At 39.4% G+C, this 19,965-nt stretch overlaps 1 protein-coding gene across 1 annotated transcript in view; it reads left to right on the forward strand.

Moving 5' to 3' along the window:
• The first annotated feature begins 10,173 nt into the window (after positions 1-10,173).
• Positions 10,174-19,965, forward strand: part of LOC149201820 (SIN-like family protein) — a 193,872-nt gene continuing 184,080 nt past the window's right edge. Inside the window, exon 1 of the mRNA XM_089403024.1 lies at positions 10,174-10,830. Within this exon, the coding sequence (XP_089259150.1) occupies positions 10,330-10,830 (501 nt within the window). The 5' untranslated portion in view covers positions 10,174-10,329. The remainder of the gene's footprint in view (positions 10,831-19,965) is intronic.

Here is a 19,965-nt window from a genome sequence, read left to right on the forward strand (position 1 = left end):
CCAACAGCTACTGATCTTCCAGCTGTCATCTCTATTGAGATTGTTAGGCCTTCTTTCAATTTCAATAGCTTCCCTGAATTTACGATGATGGAACTGAGCAACTTTGGCAATAACCTTGGCCTCCTCTATACAAACCTGATGCTTGGTCTTTTCTGCATGCTCTGCTAACGCTGAAGACTTGGTTCTCCCATGTCTTAGGTCAGCTGCATGTTCGCTGATCCTCTGATGGATGGAGCGCCCTGTTTCCCCGATATAGGGGGTCCCACAAGAACAAGGGATCAAGTAGACACCCTTCATGTCCTTAGGGTCAACGAGATCTTTCATCGATCGGAGGGATTTACGAATGGTGTTGAGGGGCCTAAAGGTTGAGGGAATACCATACCTCTTAAGGATCCAAGCAATATTGTCCATGGTTCCCTGAACATAGGGAAGATGGACACCTAGTTGGCGCTCTTTAGGTTATTTTTTAATTAACGAATTTTTAGAGGCTTTAAGGAAAGTCTTCTGACCTAGGCGACTACTATATCCATTCTCCACAAAGACATTAAGGAGATGGGATCTCTCCTTATCGAAGCTCTCATTATCAGAAATCCTAAGGGCACGAGTAGCGAGGGTGTTAAGAACACCCATATTTTGAGTAGGGAAATGATGGGAATCGGCATGAAGATACAACTCAATATGCGTTTTCTTCCGGAACACTGAGTAGGAGAGTGAACCGTCCTTATTCTTAACTATAAGAATATCCAGGAAAGGGAGGCAGCTTAATTAATATAGTTTTATTTTATTTTATTTTATTTATTTATTTATTTTAATATATATATTCATAAAATTTAATTTGGTAAGTTCCTCTCTTTTTTTCTTTTTCTTTTTTTAACTGAATATTATTCTATTCTAATATATTTATTTTTTTTTTTTATTTTTTTTTTAACTCAATATTATTTTATTCTAATATATTTATTTGTATTTTTTTTTTCAACTAACTTTTAACTTAACCTCCTATTTTTAAAATTTCAAAATAACTTTAATTAGTTAGTTATACTTCTATATCTTGTTTGTTATACGTTCTTCTCTAATATTTATATTTTCTATTAAATAGTTAATACTTTTAACGATTTATTAAACAACCAATTTAATTAAATTTACTTTATACATATAATTTATATATAGGTAAGGTCCCTTATTTACTTTTAATTTATAACTGGTTTGTTTGACCCTGGTCCCTAGTCAAATTTAGACGTTGTCCTAGTTAGCCGTTGGAGGCTCTGCTCAAAGTATTTAACAGGCAAAGATAGATCTGATTTTTCAACTTGTCCTGATGATGAACCACACTGGTTGGTTCGAAACGCGTTGACAATGATTTTCTGAATGTGATTTATGCCAAAATTTCTTCTTATAATTGATAATTCTTATTTTTCAAAACAAAAAACACAATCATATGCATAATCAAAGCCATGGTTAAGTTTAAATAGTTAGATAAAGTTATTACAATACTTTTTACATCTCCATGCCATTCATGTATATATTGGTTAAGTTTGATAATTCTTAATTTTCAAAGCAAAAGGCACAATCAAAAGCCTTTTTTTTCAAATTTATTGTATTTACATGTTATTAATTTTACGGAGTTATTTGTTTATGTTTAGGAGTTTTTGTCAAAAATTGTGAAAATTTAATAAAAATATATTTATTTATTTATTTTTATTTTATTTTATTATATTTTTATCGAAATTTAAAACAAATGAATAGATTTAAAGTGTGTTTTTTTTTTAGATTTTAGGTTGGAATCTTGTGAAAATATTTGTGACCAAATCTTCATTTATGTTGTTTAAACTGGATTTTTGAATATATATATGAATTCAACACCCTCAAAAATCCTGAAACACTTTTGTTATAATTAATTCGACTCCAAACTTGTGATTCAATGAATTCCCCTAGATTCCAGACAAATTAAATTAGAAAATAAACCAAAAACTCTCCAAAAAATTACATTTCAAAACTACTCGCGAATAAAATAATAAACTACAACGTTTAAAAAAAGCTACCATTAAAACCGCTTTACTTTCTTTTTAAATTTATCAGGTCGGTATATTATTAATGAAATTTATCGTGTATATATATTATAAATGAAACAAAAGTCATTTGATTTTTAAATTTATTATTATATTTATATGTTATAAATACTACATGAATTAGCCTTACCTTCCTTATATAGGAAATTGGGGGGGGGGCGTACATCACTGTAGGTCATCCGTGATCTGGCGGATAGAATCATTTCTTTCGGATAATGCTAGGGCAACATCCGCACAAAGATTCCAGTCCAGAGGATGGAATAGTTGCTTTCGGGTAATGCCAAAGCGACATCTGAACATAGATTCTTGTCCGGAAAAGTAAATCTTACGGAAAATAACAAAGTGGATGCTTTTAAACTAAGCCCACGAGAAATTAGTGCCGACAAAACAAAGTGGATGCTTTTTCGTAAAAGCCCACGAGAAAAGTCATAATTTATTTACACTGTGAATGCTTTGGTACAGCAAAGCTCACGAGAAACCTGGTCACAATTTAGCCCTTGTGACTGGTACTTGTACAACATGGATTGAAAATCCATGTGAAATGTCAGAATACTGTCAGTCCAGGGAATCTGTCTCTTTTGTATAACATTTCGTCCCAGGCTTTTGTATAGATCCTGCGGACAATCATCGGTTTCCCTAGTACAATTTGATATTGGACTTTGGTTAATACAAGCCATTCCATATGTTCTCTCATATATTCTTCAAGGGAATTATTATAGGGTGATGACCTGTAAGTTGACCATTCACCTTCAGTCATGTTTTTAACAGTGTTATAAACAGGGTGAATACAGTCTGTGGCACATTGCTCAATACATGGTTTACAATGGTTTTTGCAGTAGTTCTCATGCCACACAGGATCCATTGTGGTTCTGTTTACTCCATAATCAGTCCACCAGTCTCTGAACCACTTACATTGCTGATATCCTTGATAGTGACCAATGACACTGAATTTAAGTTTGGTGTAGTAGGTTTCTACTTTGTCGTCCATGTTGAGGAAGTCCCACCAAAGCTGCTTGTAGTCTGCAAAATTGTACACTGTATCGGGAAATATGATCTTAGGATCATTCCTTGGCCATCTGGCAGCAGGTTGAGTCCGAACATGTCCAGGCTCATTCCAAAGATCTCTTGTTCTGTATATGCAGACATATCTTTCATAAATGCCTGTGCTGCGTCCACCATGGTACCAAATAGTGGCAATGTCATGAAAGTTTTGCTCCAAAGCCTGTCGTGCAAGCTCAGCATCTCGTCTTGCTTTATCGTATATCATATCATGAATCCACTTGCCTCCTTTAGGGTACACTTTTCTTTCTGGGACAAAGTGTTGGAGATCTGTATGAGGCTGCAAGTTGGCATCTAACACCTTTGTGTTTCTGAGCTGCCAGGTGGGTCTCCAGTTTCTCTTATATGTTTCCCAATCCTGGTCATCTGGGATAGTCCTTAAGACTTCTTGTTTTTGGTGTTGGTCCCACTCAGTGATAATCATCATGACATGATCTTTTGATTCAATGTATTCTCTGCTAAGAAAATCAGGGAGACTGTTGTCTTTACCTTTAATATGCTCCACCTGGAAATCAAAGTTTGCAAAAAGAGCTTGCCATCTGGCAAACTTGGCTTCACCTGCCTTCTTGATGTCTTTTGTTAGTACCTTCTGCAGAGCAGATGCATCAGTTCTGAGTAAAAAAGATTTATTTATGAGATACACTTCGAATTTACTGATGCAGTTCCATGCGGCTTTAACCTCTTTCTCTATTGTGGAGTAATTCAATTCAGCTGGGTTCCATACCCCAGAAGCAAACTGAACAATTTGCTCTTCTTTTCCAATCCTTTGCTTCAGGACTCCACCCCATCCGACATTACTTGCATCTGATTCAACAATTTTGTATGCAAGATCATCAACAACATACATAATAGGCAAAGATTTTACCTTGGCCTTGATGTTCTTGACTGCTTTTGTATGGACTTCTGTCCATTTAGGAGGATTCTTCTTCAGTCTCTTCTTTAATATCCTTCTGTCACTGGCACAGTCTTGATAAAAGTTGCTGACATAGTTGAGGCAACCTAAGAACCTTTGCAGTTGGTTCTTATCTGTGATGACATCTGGAAACTTATCTGCAAACTCTAAAGCATGTTTTTGCAGAGAAATCTGCCCATTGCAGATCATATGACCCAAGAATTTGATAGTGGTTTGAAATATCTCTATCTTCTTTTTGCTAAGCACCAAACCATTGTGCTTAACCAAATTCTTAAAAATATTTACATGTTTAAAATGTTCCTGGATGTTCTTGGAAAATATTAATACGTCATCAATATATACAATCAGCCAATCAAAGTATGGCTTAAAAATACCATCCATTACCTTTTGAAATTTTGATGGAGCATTCTTGAGTCCAAAAGGCATGACGTTCCATTCATAATGTCCTGCTGGTATACTGAAGGCAGTCTTGAATTTATCTTTTTCAGCAATGGCCACTTGCCAAAATCCTGCTTTCAAGTCGAACTTTGAGAAGATCTTGGCACCAGCTATCCTCCTGATTAAGTCTCCTTTATGTGGGATTGGATAGGTGTCATCAGCTAGGACTGAATTTAGAGGCTTATAATTGATGACTAATCTGGGAATGCCTCTGATTTGTTCAGCTCTCTTATTCACATAGAACCCATAACAGTTCTAGGGACTGTCGGAATCTCTGATCAATCTTCTACTGAGGAGCTGCTGAATTTCTTTCTGGCAAAGATCTCTGTATTCTTTGCTCATCGGAATAGCTCTGCTCTTACAAGGTTTACCAGTGTATCCTTCCTTGTAAGGGAGTTCGACTGTGTGCTGCTTCCTGTGCCAAAAGGCATTAGGTTCCTTTGAGCAGCATTCTTCTTCTAATTGTTTCTTTAATTCTCCAATTCTGGTTTTGATCTGGGGTGATTTGAGTTGTTCTTCGATTCTCAAAGTAGATTTCAGATCTTTGAGATCTGACAGTCTGGCTTCGGCTCTATCCAGATCTTGTACAGTGTGTACCATTGTAGAAATTCTAGGATTGGAGATATATGGAAGTTCAATTTTCTTTCTTGTCCCTTTTGAAGTGGGGACAGATATAAAATATCCAGCTTTGCCTCCTTTGAGTCTGAGGGACCCATGAGGTTCTACAGCTGCAAGAAAGACATTACCAAGTATGCAGTCTACTGGAATGTCAGCTACTGCAAATTTCAAATAAACACAGTGGCTATCAAAACAAACAGATGCTTTGGGTACTTCATATCAGAGTTTTTTATTACCCAAGCCTATTACTTCTCTTTCTGCAGTCACCCAATATTTTGCTGGGATATTTTTCATATTCAGAATATTAATATCTGCTCCTGAGTCAATAAGAGCAATCATTTCAAACATTTGGCCTTTTATGCAGATATTGACTAAAACATGATGCTGTTGGTATGAGATGGTTAGTAGCCTCATATCTCTGAATCCAAAATTTGGATCCTTCATACCTTCAGCAATTTGAACTTCTTGATTACTGTTGTATGAAGCAGTATTCCATGGCTGATCATCATCTTCTTCTTTTGCCATCTGTTTCCCTTTCTGTATTTCTGCAACTTGAGCTTTTATTGCAGAAATTTCTGTCTTGAGATTATGAATCTCTCGACTGACTTCTCCTAGAGTAAGTGATCTTACTCTATCAGGCTTCTGTTGATGCCTCTGGAATGATTTTGTATTTCTTTCATATGATGCATCAATGAATAGAGGTTTCTTACCTGAGCTGTTCGAAGCTTTTGCTTTTAGCTGATCCATAAAAGCTTTAATTAGCCGGTTTTTCATCTCTCTATCCTCCATGGCTCGGATTTTTGAAAGAATCTTCAATTCTTCTTCTGTAGCGGCCATAAGGACTTTTTCTTTCTGGGGCTTAGGCTTTTCCCCTTCTTCATCATTTGATTCACTGAAATATTCAGAATTAGAATTATATTGAACATGACATGCACATTCTTCAAAATTAGAACATTAACAATTTGAAGAAACGGAATCTGAATATTGCCCCATATGAGCATGGAGTTCTTCTCCCGATGAAGAACTAAAAGAATCATAAGAAGACTCATCTATTTGACGCTGTTGGGCTGTGTCTCTGATTGTAACATTCGGGCAACGTTTTGTGTTTTGAGCATGAGAACCACATTTCATGCACACTATTGGTATTCTTCCTTCTTATTTCACTTGTTTGTTTCTTTGGGCAAAGACTTGGGATTTCTTTCCCTTGTTTAGCTTTGATTCTTCGCCCTCTGAACATCTAGAGGAAGTGTGTCCAGTTTTCCCACATAGCCAACAAGTAATTTTATTCCATCTTTCCTGCTTACTAGTGTGCAGGTGAATATCAGAGGGGTTGTAATAATGTGTTCTGGGAACATATTTGTAATATCCTCTTTTTGTTCTGGAGGCTTGACCTTGCCTCGGCTTTGAATATCTCTTTTTGGTCTTTGGATAATTTCTTCGGTTTTTGTAGAAAGTTTCTTTAAACTCTCTTTTGGCTCTTTTCTTAGCCTTCCTTCTCTTTACCAAAGGATCATCCAATGTTAATCCATACTTGCTGCATATGGATTTTCTGTCAGGTAATCTGGAAAGTTTTTCCAGAGACTTATTTACCTTTGAGCTAGTACAAAGACTGACCAGTGTCTTTGTAATGAGAGCATAAATCTCTCCCCATGTGTATGACTCGAAAGGTAATTGAAAGACTTCCTGCATTCTTATATAATCAACAAATTTAGATGGCAGAGCTGCAAGATATACCTGTTTCCATAACAGGTTCTTTGAGTCCTTGACTTCATAGATTCTCTGCATCCAATCTCTGTGGAAGTCATCATATTGAGACATTTTATGGCACTTTAAATTCATCAAAATAACTTCATTTTTATCAGCAATTTCTGTTTCACTTCCACACCAATGTTCCAAGATCATTGATGTAAGTGCTCCTATCATGTTACTGATAACTGTGCCATCAGGATTATGTATTACATCTCCTTTCTCATCTTTAAGCACTTCTGCTTCCATTGTTTCTATGAGTTTTGGAGATGATTCTGTCTCCCACCACCTGAGGAGTGTCCCTGTGAAACACTGAATAATTGTCCTGCAAGCATCAATTTCAGATTTCCCTCTAAGACACATGAGTTTATACTCGGTATACATTATGTCAATCATTTGTCTTATTTGACCAACACTCATGTTATCTATATTCCATTCTCTGTGGGAATCAGGGAAAAAGGTGTGTGCTTCAGGAAGCTTTCCTTTTCCTTCTATGTCAGGTGCAGGATATTTGGTGAACCTATGCTCAAGAGGTTCATATATGGGAAAGATCTGTGTATCTTGCCTTTGCTGTTCTTTCCCTTTATCTGACTCTTCATCCTTAAATAAGGATGCAATGGTGATTTTATTTGTAGCCTCAGATTCTGAAGATGTGGCTACCTCTTTAGGAAATAATGCTAGAAATTTATCTACTAATTTCACTGGATCTTGAATTCTTATGCTTCTTTTTACAAGAAAGGAGTTTGGAACTGGTTTCTCAATTTTAGATAGACTTATCTTTTCCATTTTGTCTGTTAAACCAGTTAGAATTTGTTTAGTTGTATCTAAGTGATCAACTAACTTTTCTTCGACTCCTTCTATTTTATTCAAAGAATCTCTTGCATAAGAACGAATCATACTGGATTCAAACTGTACATTGTTCAAACATCTATTTACATCATTAAGTGATACTTGGACAATATCAATTTGTTCCTTGACTTCTACTGATTTAGCCACATTCATTTCTAAGCCTTTTACTGTAGTATTTGTCCAGTTCAGCTGTTCACTAGCTTTCTGTATCCAACCATCAATGCCTAAAGCATTGTCATCTTTCTGGACCAAAGGGATAGCTTTGGCTGCATTTTGATTTTCTCCTATGACAATTCCTTTGTAAGGAGGAAAAGTCGTAGGGGTTTCAACTTTGGATCCATCTAGTGCAGTCCAAGCATGCTTGCTTGCTGGTTGAACTAGTGAAGATATTCAGGGGAGCAATTTTTTCGTTCCATGAATAGAAAGATATCCAAGTGTTATTCATCTCCATATAATGCTTCCAATCTTCAGCAAATTGTTTCTTCTCTATGGGTGTATAATTTTGGTCAAATTCATCTGCTTGAGGATTAGTGTATAGATCCCAGTTTAACACAGCTTTCATCCATTAGGCACTAATCTCAGACTTCAAGCATCCACCCATAAGAGAGGAAAATTTATGGATTTCCATCACTGCAAGCTTTTTGTAGTCAGAAGGAACAAGGCGAAATCTATAATCTGGAATCAAGCCATGTGCCTGCTCAAGGTATCCCAAACCATATCTGGGCTTGGCTGGTCTCATTGAACACATTATTTCTGTCATCCTTGGATCTTCTCCTTCTATGGTAACAATTTCATGCATCATGAGCACATGATCAGCATCCGGTTCATGTGGGAAAGGGATGTCTGAGCACTTGGGATTTGGGCATGAATTGACAGATGTAGTTGGAGGAGCTGTACCAGTTCTGGGATTATGGTTTGTATGGATTTCAGATTCTACCAGGGTAAGCAGATTTACATGTTCTTGACAATCTGGACATTTGACTTCTAAAGAACAATAATTTACAAGCTGGGCTAATTCATACAAAGAATTATGTCTACAAGAAGATGAAGTAGAACAAGTTGTATCTACAGTAGAAGGATCTCTGTAATGCTTGGATTGTTTACAGGCTAACTCTATTCTTCTCCGGTCAATGGTAGATCTTCTGGGGAATGATATAACTACAGAGGACAGATTTTTTGTAATATCAACGGAGGTAATGGCTTTAGGAATAAGAGGCTTAGGATTATTTACAACCCAGTGTTATGGAAATATCAAGTCTTCCCATCGGATGGTTTGATGCTCAATTTTTTTATTTTTTGCATCAGTGAGAACAACTATACTTGACCTGGAGTCCCTGTTGGATGTATGCCGGATGGCTGGCCAAAGGGTATTAGTGTGTCGGAAATAGCCTTTGGTCTGGATGGCAATATTATTTCTCTTTTTCTTCATGTCGAAACCAGTGGTTTGGATATGGAGTTGTAAGATCTGGTCTATGGTTTCGTCAAAGGTATACATAGAGAAATTGGGGTAACAATCAAAGTAGACTGGGCCATCGGATAGAGGAGCAACAATCCCGCCTATTAAGGAATCTGTATACTTATTGTGCGTCATATCTCTGACAGTAGCTAGCACAAAAGTATTTAGGCCTTTATGCGTTAAAGCATTGATTCCTACTCGGATACATCCTAAATGCAAATAATTTGTCTTTAATCTCTTTGCCTCTGCCTGTAATTCTTTTGGTTTCAACAGAGATATAGTTTGGACATTATCAGAATTTTCCTGAATCTGACTGACAGACTCTTTAATGCTTATTCTAGTGGATGCTATTACATGAAAAGCAGAAATGTCACTATACACTTCTAAGGGAGCTATTGCAGGTAGTTCCCATCGGGTCGAAGACTGGGATTCTTCATATGAAAGTTCAACAGAATTTAACACTCTGCTAGAACTAGTAACAAACATTTCCCGTAAAGGGTTCTCTTCAGCTTGAGAATCTCTCTCTTTTAGTTCTCGAAAAGAAATTGATTTCCGCAGAAGGTCCATTCTTTTAATAAGTATAAGATTTTTAAAATACCAACCTTTGAACCAGACGTTACTGGCTCTGATAAACTCGATTTGAACTTAAAATCATTTTCACCACTCGTTATGAGGACAATTTTTTTAATTTTTTTACCTATTCCGTAATTTATTAAATACACCTAATTAATAATACATAAATTCAATTCCACAACTTTTAAATGATCATAAATAAAGATACATAATTCGTCAAAGTTACCCTACACCCTTATTTGGTGTTAATTGTTATTGCAAAAATACTATTAAAAAATTCTTAGATGAAATAGAAGTCATAAACTCATGATAATTTGACTTATAAAACCCATATCGTAACCTGGCCTATCCTCGGAATGGGAAGTAGGTATATAAAACCCAAGCAAACCGGCTCGCAAGGATTCGACCTTAAAACCTTCGTGCAGTGTATAAAACGATTTGCCACCGCATCAATATTGTTACACGACATTTTAACGGGAACTAGTTTCTAAATAAACATTTTCGAATCAAACAGAAGGGTTTTACTGCGCAATCTTACTGTAGAATATGCAAGCAGCTCTCTCCAAGCGTTAGACAATTCCCAGAGGACCCCGGCGCTGTTTTCAGCGGCCATGGGTGACGCTAAGAAGGAAGGCAATGATGGCGTTTCTCCATTTGACAGCTTCTCTGCATACGATGTCTTCAAGCAGCCCAAGGTTGAGTCCGATGACCCGCCCAGGGAATCCGCCAAGCCCAAATTCCAGCCCAAGGTGAAGCCCAGGCCTCAAGCTAAGTCCAAAGCTCAGGCGCCCTCTGCCTCTGCTAAATCCCAAGTCAAGAAGGAGAGCCCCGCCGGTCCTTCAAAGATTGAGATTGAGCCCGCTGAGCCTCCAGCACCCCCCAAACAAGTTTTGGATGCCGAGGTCGGCGACATTGTTATGAAGGATGCGGCAGAAGAAGTCACGGAAGTTAAACACATGGACGTGGACGTCAAATTGGAGGCTGAGATCAAGGAGGAGGAGGTGGAGATTAAAGACGAGCCAATGTCCCCTGTATTTACTCAACCTGGGGAAGACAGAGTTGTGAGAGAAATCGATGTTTATTTCACGCCTTGCATCGATCCTGACAGCAAGGTACGCTACGCATGGCAAAATTTTAATAACATTTTTCATTGGAATTGATGGGTGGGTCAATATTTTCTCGCGTTGCTGGCAAAGATCGAATCTTTACTCTTTTAGATTTTGGGGATTGAAGGAAATTCTAAACGTGTCAGACAAATCATTTACTAGCGAATGATGAATTATTTTTGGAAGATACTAAATACAAATTAGGGAATTTCGTTGTCGGTTGGGCTATGTTCTCGCGGGAGGCTGTTTGGAGTCTACAACTCATTCAAATTGCTGTATGGCCTTTACCCCAAGAATCCTCAAAGCAACACGTCGTCCCAGGAGTTTTGATCGCGCTCCGGCCAAAATAAATGGGCCAGGAGAATTTCTTTAAGTTTTTAGTAGTTAAATTTTGATAGTCAAATAGCCTTGCATGCAGGGCATTTTGTAAACAATCTGAACAATGGGCAGGGCTGGTCTTTCAGACTAGCCGCAGCCTTTTTGGGAAGAATTCTGCATGTATTATTCATAAATTATGTACAATAATACAAAAAGTTACGGTCAAGTACAATGATCAAGAAGCTGTACCAAATGCAGACAAAGCAGCTATAAGCTCTGAGTATGCAGTCACTGACAAAATTTTAGCAGCCTCAACAAGCATCCCTTCGCTGATACTTGAACGTTTACCTCTTCCTCCCACAGCTTTTGAAATTACGAAGCAGAACTTATAAATAGTCATAGGACATGCCCCTAGGGGGCTACGTTTCCCACATGTCAGGACACAGATTCAATCAGGACATGTGTTGGACAGAAGTTTGGCATGTGTTGTATTGACAAGACTTGTGCCAAACTCATGTCTGACACATGCCCTAGATGCATCCTGATTTTAGGACATGTGTCGTCTCAGAAAAGAGGATCTGTACCTTTCTTTTTTTCTCATTTTATTGAGCAGGTTGGAGCTCTGAAGTGTCTTGGTGAGTAGCTGAGGGTTATATTGCAGCTTTGAATGGATTTCAAGTGCTGGGCAAGTGGATGTGTCAACCAGACTTCAAATTTTTTACTACAACAGTCCATTTTCTTCCTCATTTCACAGAAAGCATGGTTCAATCAGCAAGGGTAAGTGTAAAAAGGTCAAAGAAAAGGGAAGAATGTTGCGCATTGGATAATCCAGTGCTCCGTGCGTGTTTTGCGACATTTGCTTAACTGCCTCTCGAGGATCCATTAACTCTAGCGATGCATTTGTTTATTAACACCTCAGGTTTTGGTGTAATGACAATCGTGATTTAAACAAGTGGTATCAAAGTCAAAAGGTCTCGAGTTTGAAATACACCTGGGTCACGCTGGGGGAGATTGTTGGGCATTGGATAATCCAATGCTCCCTGTGTGTTTTGAGACATGTGCTTAACCACCTCTTGAGGATCCATTAACTCTGGCGATGCGTCCGTTTACTAGCGGGTTTTGGTGTAATGACAATCGTGATTCCAAAAAGAATGTCCTTGTTGATATTGCCCTCCCTCCTCCAATTTTATTGACCTCTCCCAATGTTCCATCTACCTGTGATGCTGATTTTGATGATTTTGACATGGAGAAGGACTATCGAGAGTCATGAGCTGTCCATGGGGTCATGGATAGATGGTGATTGAGTGCACTATTAAAGCACTTAACATCTATAAGGGCACTCCTAGATGTTAAGTCACCGGTTCACAGGTACATGACAGGTTCCAATGCCATGACCCAAAATTACATCTGTTAATAATTGGATTTAATCTCATTTAACTGTTGCAAAGTTGTGCTTTGACTATTGATGAATACTTCACATTAGTCTGCACGTTTCAATTGTTTTAATATCAAAATAAAACCAATGGATATTTTTTGGAAGTTGCGTCTAGAAACATGCTTCAAGGTTGTGCCTTGTTGCCTCAAAATCTAGCAGGTCTTGTGAGAGGGCTCAAAAGACAACAATGAGGTGGAGTGCCACTATCACCACAACACTGCACCTTTTGCTCTTTAGTGGAGTTACCATAAAGGAGGCTTTTTGGTGTGGGTCACCTAATAGATATTCTAAGGCACTGGTTCAAAGGTGACAATTGAATAGGCTCCTCTAAGATACTTAAGCTAAGAGCAAAGCTCAATTCCACAAGACAAGAATTAGTGCACATTAGAAGCATGTATAAACGGACTTGTAACCTAGGGTTTTTTATATATGACTCAAAAGTAGCACAACTAGGCATACAAAGAGAGAGAAAAGGTTATAGTGCTATTATCAACAACAAGATCCACAAACCTTCAATTGACCCTAAGTTGTGTGAAATTTACACTGATTGCAATAACTGGAATTTAATATCCTAACTTATGCAGTTTATTTGTCTTCAAAAATAATACGACAAATAATGATAAATTCTTTTTTTATTTGTTTCAAGTAAGAGTGGAGCCTTCAATTAACCGAAAAACATGATTACATATGGTACATGTCTTTACAAGTGTAAAGATTAGTAAAATACGGACCCGTTGATGAAAACAAACAATAGGGTCAACAAACCCTAAACATCACACAACAAAACAAATTTACACTCTTTTACCGAAAGACTAATTACGAATAAATCCCTGCTGTTGGTCTGGTTCTTGATTCGATGGTTGACACAACATCGCTTCGGAAACTTGCGCACCCCTTAACCGCTTTTCGGACCCGATATAGTCAATGAACCTTTGGTCTATAAAAGTTCGGGTCCGCTCTTAGCCTTAACCTCCCTCCACTTTGAAACTCGATATCCAATCAAAAAGCATCGTGCCGGAAACTTGCGCACCACTTAACCGCATTCTGGACCCGAAATAGACAATGAACCTTTGGTCTATAAAAGTTCGGGTCCGCTCTTAGCCTTAACCTCCCTCCAGTTTGAAACCCGATATCCAATCAAAAAGCAACGCGCCGGAAACTTGCGCACCACTTAACCGCTTTCCAGACCCGATAAAGAAAATGAACCTTTGGTCTATAATTTTCGGGTCTGCTCTTAGACTTAACCTCCCTCCACTTTAAAACCTGATATCCATTCGATGATCGGGGGCGCTTAAAACCTACAGTCTGCGGCTATTCAACTAGCACGCGGGTTACAGGTAGCTGAACCCCCGTAATGGCAAGTGACGTCAGCGCAAAGAAATAAGATCGACGGTCAGGATTAAATGCAGCACTTCAATCAGGTTCAAGGACTTCCGCCCTCTCCTACTCCCGCTACTCCCACTTATCTTTTCCACCAATTATGTTCGTTGATCTTCCATGATCTAACGACTCCTGTGCATAATTACCCCACCTCTTCGTCCTTCTCTTCACTTCGTGTTTATGTCGTTCCTTCATCTTACCTCTTCATCCTTCTCTTCACTTCGGGTTTATGCCATTCCTTCATCTCCCACTGGTCTTCCTCCTGCTCATTCTTCATTGGTTTGGAGATTCACCATGTCTTTGGCTGCCTGTCGTTGACAATCATCACGCAGTTTACCAGAGGGTATAGACTCCCAATCATACCAAATATAGCTTTCCTTACATAGCACCCCTTCATTTGCCAGACGATCAACTAACATATTGGCTTTCCTTCTCACATGAACAAAGCTGACTGTTCTCAGGGTTTGCAAGTGGGAATGAATACGCTGAAAGACCTGCGAGAGCCTCCAATGTTTCGACACTTTTCCATGTGCCGTTCTATTACACATTTTCTTGGCCGCATTAATGACCAATTCAGAGTTAGCTTCAATGATGGTGTTGTGTAAATTTGCCTCCATCAGGATTTCCAGGCACTGCTCTAAGGCCATAAGCTCCGCCATGTTATTTGTGGCAGTCCCCAAATGATTGTGGAAGATGTTCTTTATGCGCCCCTGCTCATCTCTTATGACATTGCCATATCCAGCCATCCCTGGGTTGCCCTTAAAGGCCCCGTCTATATTGATTTTCAAAAAACCAGGAGGAGGAGGTTGCCAGATATCTTTACCAGTAGTTGTTTTGCTCACACCCTTGCTAGTGCCTTGGGGAACCAGAGAATGGAGACCCAATTGCATCAGTATGCGAGCATCCTGGGGCGAAGGGGGTCCTCAAGAATTTTCCACATAAGGGTTCTTACTGTATCTTTAAGCTATTGTAAAATTTGGACAATGATACTTTGTGTTGAGCCTATTTTGTTCTTGAAAATCCTGTCGTTCTGTTCTTTCCATGCATCCCAGATAATAAAACCTGGAACCAGAGTCCAAGCCTTGTTAATGATTTCATTACCTGAGAAGCAGTGTTGCGGGGGAGTGCCCCCCCCCCTTCGAACCCGCTCCCGAAGCGCGCTCCGGGCGGGAGCGGCTCGGGAGCGCGCTCCCAAAATCACTCCCGGACGGGAGCGATTTTCGGGAGCATGCTCTCGTAAAAAAATTTACGCTCCCTGGTCTGTTAGGGAGCGACTCAGGGAGCGATCGCTCCCGCGCTCCCGGAGCGATTTTTAATGCCCGGGAGCGATCGGGGAGCGATCGCTCCCTGATCGCTCCCGGGCATTAAAAATCACTTCGAGAGCGAATCGAGCCGGGCCGAGAGCGGTTCGACGGAAAAAAAATCCGCCGGACCCGAAAAAATTAAAAAATTTAGATTTTTTTTTTTTTTTTTTTTTTGTTTTATAAGGCCAATGGGCCAAAAAACATTCATTATCACTTCATTGAGCAAGTTTGGAGCTGGAGCAAGAGCATTGGAGCGAAGAGCAAGTGCTGAGGAGCGAGGAGCAACTGCCAAGGAGCGAGGAGCAAGCCTGCAGAGGTAAGTAACTTAGTAATCTAGTTAGTTTAGCTGGTTAGGTAGTTAATTTAGTTGATTTAATTTAGTTGTTTGAGTTTAACTGTTTAAAAATCATGTATTTAAATTAAATTAATAAATTAAATTAATTAATCCCAATAAATTAAATTAATTTGCAGATTCAAGACTCAAAACCCTACAAACATCAAACACCATGGACCTGGGGATATTTATCGGCATTTTCCTCTTCCTGGTCCCTTTTATGGTTATTATGGTGGTGGAGAGTAGGAAATGGAGGGGGCCCCAAACTGAAGAGGTGGATGAAGAAGCCGAAGAAAGTCAAATGGGTGAAAACCCCAGTGAGGAGGAGGTGGAGGAGGGTGAACATGATCCTCAAAAAACTAAACAAGACCAAACTCCATTGTGGAAATATGTTCACAGGGCTGAAACAGGGAGAGGGGGTGGAACCACTAAATTTCATTGCCCCCATTGCAACACTGATTACACAGGGTCATACACCCGTGCTAGAAGACACCTCTGCGGGAAAAGGCCATGGGATGGAGAGAAACAAATAGGAATCAAAACTTGTGCAGCGGTGTCAACCGCAGATAGAGCCAAATACATAAAGGAAGAGGAGGACGCCCAATACAGAACAAAAAGATCAAGGGGTTTCTTTGAACCAAGCTCACAATCACAAAGAACTCCTTCAGCATCCTCCCAAGGCAGTGGATATGGACATGGAGGCACATGGTCATCATCTTTAAGGCGTAGAACCATATCAAATTTCCTTGATGAGGGGTGTAGGAATGATTTGGATTCAAAAGTTTACAGGTTCCTCTATGCATGTGGGATACCATTCAATGTTCTACGCTCACCTTATTGGCACGAAATGGTTTCTGCCATAAATGATGCCCCTAAAGGATACAAGAGCCCTGGGTATGACAAGGCAAGAACTGTTGGCCTTGATCATGAAAAGCAAAAATATCACATTCTTTGAATAAAATGACAAGTTCTTGGACTGACAATGGGGTGTCCATTGTATCTGATGGATGGACAAATGTAAAAGGCAAGCCATTGATAAGTGTTCTTGCTGTGTCTGTTAGTGGTCCCATCTTTCTAGCTGCACATGATTACTCAGACAAGTTCAAGACCGCTATCAACATTGCAGAAGCATTACTTGAAACAATTGAGCGTATTGGCCCATACAATGTCATCCAAGTCATCACTGATAATGATCCTAATTGTAAGGCAGCGGGAGCAATTATTGAGGATAAATACCCGAACATATTTTGGTCTGGATGTTTGGTTCACACATTGAACCTTCTGTTGCATGATATTGTCAAAAACAAAAATGAACAATACCAATGGATTGGTGATTTGTACAAGAAAGGAAAACAAATGATAAAATTTATTACAAATCATAGCAATACCCTTGGCCTTTTCTGCAGTCACTCGAGATTAGAGTTGCTGAAGATTGCGAGGACTAGATTTGGTAGCTATTACCTCACCTTCAGGCGCCTTTTGAAGGTAAGAGAGGCATTAGCTAGCATGGTATCAAGTCCACATTGGCAGGTGTTAAAGGAAAGGGCTACAAATGTAGCTGACATGGCAGGTTTTGAAACGGTGGAGGAGGCCGCTCTTGATGGGCAGTTTTGGACAACTGTGAGGCAGGTATTGGATTTCACCAAGCCAATTTATCACATGATTCGGTTTGCAGATACAGACAAACCAGTGATTGGCGAGGTGTATGAGCAAATGGATACCATGTTGGGGGAAATAAAAGTCATTGTTCATAATAGAGATCCCAACTTGTACAAACTGATTCATGATTGTGTGTGTGAATGGTGGAATAGGCTTAACCTTCCACTACATTGCTTGGCGTATATCCTTACGCCAAAATACTACTCTACATCTTGGTTGGGCCAACCTGCAGCAGGGGGTGGGGTTAGGACCAAACCCCATTTAGATCAAGAGGTAACTAAAGGATATCTGGAAGCATTAGAAAAGTTGGTGCCTGACAGGGAGGAATGTGCAGCTGTGCGCCTTGAAATAGGCAGATACTTCAGTGGCAATGGTTTGTATGGTAACTTCCATGCAATGGACGACAAAGATAAATTTGATTCTCTCACATTGTGGGAAACATATGGCGGCCACGGACTTTTGCCAAAATTGGCAAAAAAAGTTCTTTCACAGGTTGTAAATTCTTCTTCTGCAGAGAGGTGTTGGAGCACCTACAGTTATATACATAATGTGAAAAGAAACAGACTCAACGAAAACCGAGCAGAAAGCTTGGTTTATGTGCACTACAACTTGAGGTTGTTGAGTCATTACTGTGATCGGGCTAATGAAGATCCCACATATAAAATTTGGGACAATCACCCTGAGGACGACAATTTGGAGGATGGCATTGTACATATTGAAGAACTAGAAGAGGAGCTTGTAAGGGATGAAAATGAAGCAGCTGCAGCAGCCATGCCACCTCCACCTCCACCATCCAGTAGCAGTGCTCGAGGCCCGAGTCTTGTTCCATTGCTGTCGCCACCTCCATCGACACCCTCGCGTGGAGGTTCTAGTTCTGGTCGTCGGTCTGTGCAGGAGACTCCTAGAAGACCACCACGACCTGCTTATACTCCTGGAGACTCTCGTGGCAAGGGCCACATGTAGATTTACAGTTTACTTGTCTTTTCTAGTTTCTATTAGACTTTAGTTTTCATAACTGTTGAGTTTTGAGTCCTTGACTCTTGACTCTTGACTCTTTCATATCATTATGATATTTTTTGTAAACATTATATCACTGTGACAATGAAAATTTGAAGTTTGAAGTTGGGCCTTGGCAATTATAACTCATTGGTAATGATTGTGAATTATGAATATGATGCTTTGTGAAAGACTAAAGTTGTTTCATTTCATCTCATTATTCATGTTTCATTTTATAAATTTTTAACATTTCATATCATGTTAACAGTTAGAAGTTAGGACTTAGAAATATCTTCGATATTACTTCTTGTAATGGTTAAACTTGGCTTACAAGTACAACTTTGGTGATCAATGATGATAAATGTTATTGAATTTTCAATTCTGAAAGCTTGAAGTTGAAACTTTAATATTGAATTTGATGAATCATGATTTATAAGACTCAATATGTTGCAGTTGTAATATGTATTTTACTAACTTGTGGACATGGTTGATGACGATTATAATTTCTAGATGATTGATGTGATATGGTTCAATGATCAATTTATGTTTTTTTATGTTTTTTATGTCTATTTCATCATTCTACATGTTTTTGTTGACATATATGTATCAAAAATTAAAAAATATAAAATATATATATATATTTTTAAAAAATCGCTCCCGGATTCGCTCCCAAACCGGGAGCTTCTGAAAATGGTCGCTCCCGCTCCCGTTTTCGCTCCCGCTCCCCGCTCCCGCTCCCAAGTAACATTGCTGAGAAGTCTTTCCTCCAATTCTTCAAAGTGTTTGTGATATTGAGTCTGCCCCTGTCTGTGTGCCTGAAGACTGAGGCCGCCCAATCCCAGACAGTAGATGTGAAGGGGTGGAGGTTTAGTAAATGCTCCATCATCTCTTCCTATAAGCCACATAGATGGCATTTAGAAGGGCCAACAAATCCCCTTTTCAGAAGATTCTCCCATGTGAGAATTTTCTTTTGGTGAACCAACCACATAAACAATTTGATTTCATCCAATGCGGCTTCTTCGAAAGGTCATTCCAAACTTGATCAGGGTTTGGATAATCAAAACCTAGGTCCATGCGTTTAGCTTCTTTGAGGTTAAAAGTGCCTTCGGTGTTTCGACCCCATCTCAGTTGGTCAGACGAGGAAGACACCAAAATCTTCCTCTGCTCCAAGTCAAGAGCAAGGGAATCTGCCTGGGCCCTCAAAGGACTCTCTTCACTGTAACCAAGATTCTTCCACATTCTCCATTTACCATTGTCCCTTACCTGATCCCAGAAGTCACTTACCATAAGTAAACCTTTGTTATCAGTGTCATTTTTGAGAGCGATTAATTCTTCTCTAAACAATTTTGTTTCTGCTGCCAGTTATCCTCCCAAAACCGTGCAAGGTTCCCATCTCGGATCTCCCAGAAACTATGCTGTTGGACAATGGCTTTATTTTCCCAAGCAAGGTTCCAAATGTGGGAGCCCTTGATGAGTCCTGACATTTTGATATGATCACTCTCCTGCCAGTTATTTGCATATTTCTGCTTCCAAAGCTTAGCCCAAGGGGTAGCCGATTCCTTGAGCCACCTCCACCAGAGTTTGGCTCCCGATACTCTACTGAGGATTTCAGGGTCATGAAGCCCCAAACCACCATGGGCCTTAGGTTTGCAGAGCTTGTCCCAAGCTACCAAAGCCCACTTCTTTTTCTCTTCCCCTTTGCCCCAAAGAAAATC

This window comes from Pinus tabuliformis, chromosome 2_1 (assembly GCF_031772625.1).
Source record: "Pinus tabuliformis cultivar Carrire ecotype Pingquan chromosome 2_1, CPIR1, whole genome shotgun sequence".
NCBI classification, from domain to species: Eukaryota; Viridiplantae; Streptophyta; class Pinopsida; order Pinales; family Pinaceae; genus Pinus; species Pinus tabuliformis.